This window comes from Elephantulus edwardii, unplaced genomic scaffold (assembly GCF_000299155.1).
Source record: "Elephantulus edwardii isolate Elephantulus edwardi_28Jun2011 unplaced genomic scaffold, EleEdw1.0 scaffold00642, whole genome shotgun sequence".
In the NCBI taxonomy this organism is placed as follows: domain Eukaryota; kingdom Metazoa; phylum Chordata; class Mammalia; order Macroscelidea; family Macroscelididae; genus Elephantulus; species Elephantulus edwardii.
The window spans coordinates 57,618-63,599 of record NW_006400392.1 but is presented as its reverse complement, the minus strand read 5'-3'; the positions used below and the strand labels follow the sequence as shown (position 1 = coordinate 63,599).

The following is a 5,982-nucleotide window of genomic DNA, read 5'->3' as shown; positions in this document are numbered from 1 at the left end:
CCTTGGCTCCACCCAAGATTCCCCACACATTCCTCTTGACACAATGTGGCCCGTACAGCCTGTCTTAGATACTCCTTCATACACAGCCCATGTCACTGCTGCCCACAGCCACAGCCTGTGACCAGAGCTTTGTCCTTGCTGTCTCCCACAGCGGACCTCAACATCGTGATTGTGGACAAACCTGAGAAGGCTGTGGTTCTGCTCCAGCATGTGGAGAAGAAAGAGACTCCAATGCTCAAGATGATCATCGTCATGGATCCATTTGAGGAAACCCTAAGAGAGAGAGCGCAGGAGTGTGGGGTGGTCCTGAAGTCCATGCAGGCTGTGGAGGTGAGTTGACTTCTGCGTTGCTTGCCGACCCAGGACTGGTTGGCTACCAAGCTAGAGCTGTTGGTTATCTCCTTCTGATGTTCTGCAAAGAGTCTTCAGTGTGTGTCAGGGGTAAGACAAGGACAGGCCTTGCGAAGACTGATCGAGGTCCTGTGCAAGTCAGGTTCATTGACTGGCACAGTTGATGGCCCCTGGCACCAAGAGGTGCACAGGAGATGCCAATCCCCCACAAAGCTGCCCATGCAGACTGTAAGCTTCCGCAGCCACACCTGGCTGCCAGCCAATCTGTGCCTGAGGATGCACAGTCTAGGGATCTTAGAGGTTCTTACAAATGTATCCCAGAACCCCCATAGCCAACATGCTTGTTCTGCATGACCTCCCTAGAGACATCCCTGGATTTTGTGTCCTGCTGAGACACAGGATAACTGAGCCTCCAGGAATTCATTGTAGCTAACCCCTCCTTCACCCCACCCCCTGACTGCGCTGCTTGATCTGGGCCCTGGGCCTTCCAGTTCCTCTGACTTCCTCCCTGCTCTTCATTGAACTCATTGTGGCTTTTGCTGCCACATCCACAGTGGCATATGCCAGCTCATACCACTCAACTAGAAGCCTACTACGTCCCCCAGATACTGTGCCTGAGCATGTACCCAGAAGTACTATGGGCATTTCAAAATTGGGTCACTCAAAGACTGGGCAGGGAATCCTGAATTCTGGGTTTGCCACAGGAACACATACTGCGCTGAGTGTATTCTGATTATTTTTCTGATGTGTGAACATTTAAAAACCGTATTTTCTTCTTCTAGGACTGTGGCCAAGCGAATCATCGTGCACCTGTGGTAAGCTAACATGCAAGCAGGTCTTTATTGAGCAAGATAGTGTGCTCTACAGCCTGACCTCATGGAGCACCCAGTGTGCACCGGGGCCAAGCAGGCTCCTCCGTGGTAACAAGCAGCTCTTGTGAGCGCTTCAGACAATGCAAGACTTCTCTGGGCCTAGGGTACTGGGGAGGACCTGGGACTGCATTCAGATAGTTGGGAGGGAGCCAATAATGTTTTTGGGAATTGGTTTTTTCCCCTTTGAATGTAACACTCTCCAGAGGATGGGATAGACACAAACACTGACAGACCAGAAATGGGTCCCTGGAACCATTTCCCTTGTGGCACTTACAGCCTTTGCTAATCTTTGTTTTACACATTCTTACTAGTGCATGGGTCTGGTCTCCAGTGAATATGGATACTCCTTGGGACTGGCCATTTGAGGCTTATAGTTTTCTAATGAGGCCTTTTACCTCCAGATTTTATTCCAGCTTGGCTTTGCCCCTTGCTCTCAAGAGTCCTCACTCATAGCTGCTTTCCAGAGCTCTTCATGGGCAACTTCTGGCGTTTGCCCACTTCCTATACGTGCTCCAGCATCAGAGATTTCCTTTCTGATCCCCTGGTGTTGCTTTGCCACTTGTGAAATCTCAACTCAAGTGTTACCTCCTCTAAGGGGCCATCCTCAATGTGCAGGTGGACCCGATGGGCTCTGTCCAGGGGTGACCCCATGACTATGCCCAGAACCAACACGGGCATAGTGCAGAGCTGACCTGGTGACAGTTATATCCCTAAACCTAACCACAGACATTTCAGGGCAACTAGACAGAAGGAGGAAACTAGTTCATATCTACTAGAAAAGTGAGATCTTTGTAGAAGCTGTGGCCACCACAGCCCAATTCTGTCTCGGAGAGTTCAGCTCGGGCTAAAACCAGAAGTGAGTGGGGACCAGTTGTGAGGTTGGAGAGAGATCAATGTCCAGGTCCCACTTAGGTTTCCTTAGTTTCTTTTTCATTTACTTCCCACCCTTTCTAACCTGCAGCACACAGGTGTATGCACACATCCCCAAAACCTCCCCAAGTCCACATGCAACACTCATACACTGGGTTGAGCATGGAGGGGCTACCTGGAACAGGGCCACTGGGAGCTTGGGCTCTGTCTGTCTGTTCCAGTTTTCTCTAACACATGGTTTATTTGATTTTTCTTCCCCCTCTTACTTCTGTAGCCCCCTAATCCTGATGACCTCTCGATCGTTTGTTTTACAAGTGGTACAACAGGTAAGCAGAGGTACCCAAATCACTATCCAGGGCTCCCTGCACCCTTCCTTTGGCAGCCTGGCCAGTTGATGACAGGTGCCTCTTTTCTCAGTAGAATGAACTGAGCCTTGCCCTGTCCCTGGCTCCAAATGTTGGGTCCCTCCTGATGCTTTCAGTGCCCAGCAGAGGAGACGCTGGTGCTAATACACTGTGTGTGTTGTGAGGTTTAGGATGGGACTCTGGGACTTCCTAGAGCTGCGGCCCAAGGACAGCTGGGCTTGCTGGTTCACGTGCAGGAAGAACTTCCTCACTGGGCTTGTTCTCTGTGGGAAGCAGCACTCACCCCTCTGATTCCTGCTCTTGATTGGCCTTTGTGTCAGCAACTGGTGAAAGACTATGGGGTTTGGAATCTGAGGGCCTGAGTTTGAATCCTGTCACCATGTTCCAGAGGGCTATGAGCCAGTCACAAAACCTCTCTGCCACCACTGTCCCCACTTTTTCACCTGAGACAAGAGTTCCAAGTTTAGAAGGCTAGTACACATGCTCTGCGGATTGGGGATAGTATGCTGTGGGCCAGACTGACAGGCCAGTTCTACACTTGATACTGACAGTGGAGCACATGCTCCAGAGGGAGGGCAGAGAGTATATGAAAAGCATGGCCATAGTCACAGAAATTCAGCCATAGTGCTCTGAAGTGTGCTGGCTATGAAACTGACCAGGTGGAGGGTACCAGCAGCAAATAGGGGAACTGAGACCATGTCACTCGCTGCTTCACCATCTCATCTGATATCTTAGAAGGCCCTTGCTCTTGCCTTAAGTGGACAATAAGTTTCTGGCCTTTTTCTTCCAAGCCAAGAGCTGGCCTACCTTGATAATAGCTCGTGGACAATGAAATGGGGCTCCCCACTCCCACCAATCCAGCTAACAGGAAGTTCATACCCTTTATTAGCCTCATTGAGACTGCCCATATAGTGCATAATGATCAATGTGGTTTTGTTAAGATGGATTCTTGCCGTTAACTCAAGTGGGTTAACATATTCTGATAAGCCTTATCAGAAAAGAGATATAACAGAGCTCTTCCTCTGTAGGCGCTAATGTCCAGAGCAAAAGGATAGGTTTACATAGAATTTTTTTAAACAGTTTTCAATTTTTTCAATTTTATAACATGAATTTTTTTGTGTGTGACCTGTACCTCCACCTGGGTTTAAAGGTCACTGCTGTGACCTTTGCCTTTTACACCTGCTTGTTTTAGAATGTCTTCCAGCTTTTAAGGGTCACTTGGCCATAGATGCTGCTCATGCTTCAAAAAGAACTAACAGTGCAGAAATGCGCTGCTACCTCACTAGAGGGCTATCACATCCAGTGTCTTCCAGAACCATAACAAAAATCTTGAAGTTGTATGGTGCAAAGAGAATGCTTGAAAAAAAGAGAACCTACCTGAAAAAAAACAAAACTTTGATCTAGTGTCCCATCTCCCACTCTGTGTGTGTGACTGGAGCCGAGCAGAACTAGGACAGGACAGTGAGGGCAGCATCACAGTGGCCTCTATCCTGACACCCTGCATGACTGCACTCTTGGATTTTTCTGACTTTGCCCTAAGTCTCTTCTGAACCTCATGTGTTTGTCCTCTTACTCGGATCAGCCACATGTATTACCTGCCTCACTGCCCCAGACATGGTGCCTCTTCCATGCTGGGGTGTCCTAAGCCCCAAATTCATCAAGGACCATGTTCTTATTCCAGTGAGGAAAGATAGAAACTATTGGTTTAGCCTGACATTCAGTTCAAAAGTTCTTGAAGGGAGAATTTCCAGGAAGAATTTTCTTCTCACCATGTGGTGGAAACATCTGTGGAGATTCTTAAAATAAGCTCTTGCTTTGGAGCCTCTAGTCAGGTCATGAAATACTTAACACATGCAGCTTTAAAAAAAAATCTGGGCTACAAAAATGAAGCACCTAATATAGTGCTCACATTACTGGACCTAATATAGGGCTCACATTACTGGATGTCTAATGTTTGGCTCTTACGGTTTCTATTCATACTGAGTTCTGTGGCCTAGTGGTAAGGAGTTGCACTACCAACTCAAAGACATATGGTTTAAATCTACCAGATTCTCCACTGGAGAAAGATGGGCAGTCTCCTTCTGTGCAGTTTACTGCACCCCTTTCCCAGACTAAATTCCTTTTGTAGACCCATATCTGGACCCTGAGATTTGTCATTTCTTTGTAGCTTCAGGGGGAGTCAGTTCCCAGTCCCTTGGGCTCTTCAAGTGACTCGCCAGAGCCCTTCTCATTAGTATTTGGGCTCATTTGCATTTCAGGTTGCAACTGAGCACCCTCCCTTCTTCCCCATCTGATGGGATGTGGGGCTCAGTTTGGCTCTGTCCAAAGAAATCCTCCTCACAAATACTCTGTCTATGCTCTTGTCATTTTGATAGCCACAGTTTTAGATGTCACAGTGGAAACTCTTAAGTTAACATCTTGTATACATGCATTATATCAATAAACCTGAGAGCAGTCCTGTGAGGTGGATGCTATTGTCCCTATTTTACAGGTAAGGAAGCAAAGAGGAGATGCAGCATCTGCCCGTGTTGCACAGGCTGTGCTAGGATCTGAACACCATCTGGTCTGTCCAACACCACCAGCAGTTCACCAACATCACAGGAACACGGATGGTCATGCTGGCCTTCTCCCCAGCCAACTGCTCGAGCTCCCCATGTGACCTCTATCTTTGGAGCCGTACTTGCATGCCCTAGCTTTCTCACAGACCCTGAGGACCAGCCTTCATAAGTTTTAGTGAAGGTCCTGCCAAGACATAGCAGGAATGTCCATGTTTCCTGTCTGCCAGTGAGCAGGCAGAAGGGGCTGGCCTACCCCATTGCACCTCCAGCCTGACCTGAGCCTGGGACTTTTCCACAGTCCTGGATGCAGCAGAGAAGCTACCTGCTGACTGAGGTGTTCACTGATAGATTTAAGCCACCACTACAGAGCACTGAGTGTATGTGGGAGGGGGTCAGGAGGACAGAGAGCCTTTTTCTCCTGAGGGAGGCAGGATGAGAGTGAGGTCTAGGCCCTAAGGTATAGACCTTCAGGCCTTAAACTGCTCTACTTGTGCCTCCTGGGCCCATGCCCCTGGGAACTTCTTGTGGGACCTGAATTATTGTCTGCAGATGGATGAGTCCTAAGGCCGGAGGACTAGGTGACCAGTCCTTGGTGTCTGTGATGGGCACACATTATTCTCAAGGAGTAGCCCTTGAACTCCCAACTCATCCCTCTCTCCCTTTCTCTTGCCAGGGATCCCAAAAGGTGCGATGCTCACCCATGGAAACGTGGTCGCTGATTTCTCAGGCTTTCTGACACTGGCAGAGGTGAATATAGTAGACTCACTAATGCAGGTGTCTCTTAAGGACAGCTTCAACCAACAGAGGTTTCTTGGTTTCTGTTTCTCAGTCTTGGCTGCCTTTCATAGGCAGCAGTTTCTGTTCTCATTAGAGCACCTCAGTTGTGTAGCCACTTTTAAACCACTTTTAAAAGACATAGAAATGCCATAAACCCAGTTGGTTTCTAAGATAGTAATACACTAGAAG

The 5,982-nt window shown here is 48.4% G+C and overlaps 1 protein-coding gene across 1 annotated transcript in view; it reads left to right on the top strand.

Annotated features, from left to right (window-relative positions):
- The window catches only part of LOC102876207 (long-chain-fatty-acid--CoA ligase 6-like), a 43,057-nt gene that overhangs the window by 22,938 nt on the left and 14,137 nt on the right, over nucleotides 1–5,982 (top strand). Inside the window, exons 3-6 of the mRNA XM_006903401.1 lie at nucleotides 109–330; nucleotides 1,134–1,166; nucleotides 2,368–2,419; nucleotides 5,690–5,790. Coding sequence (XP_006903463.1) covers nucleotides 109–330; nucleotides 1,134–1,166; nucleotides 2,368–2,419; nucleotides 5,690–5,790 — 408 coding nt within the window. The remainder of the gene's footprint in view (nucleotides 1–108; nucleotides 331–1,133; nucleotides 1,167–2,367; nucleotides 2,420–5,689; nucleotides 5,791–5,982) is intronic.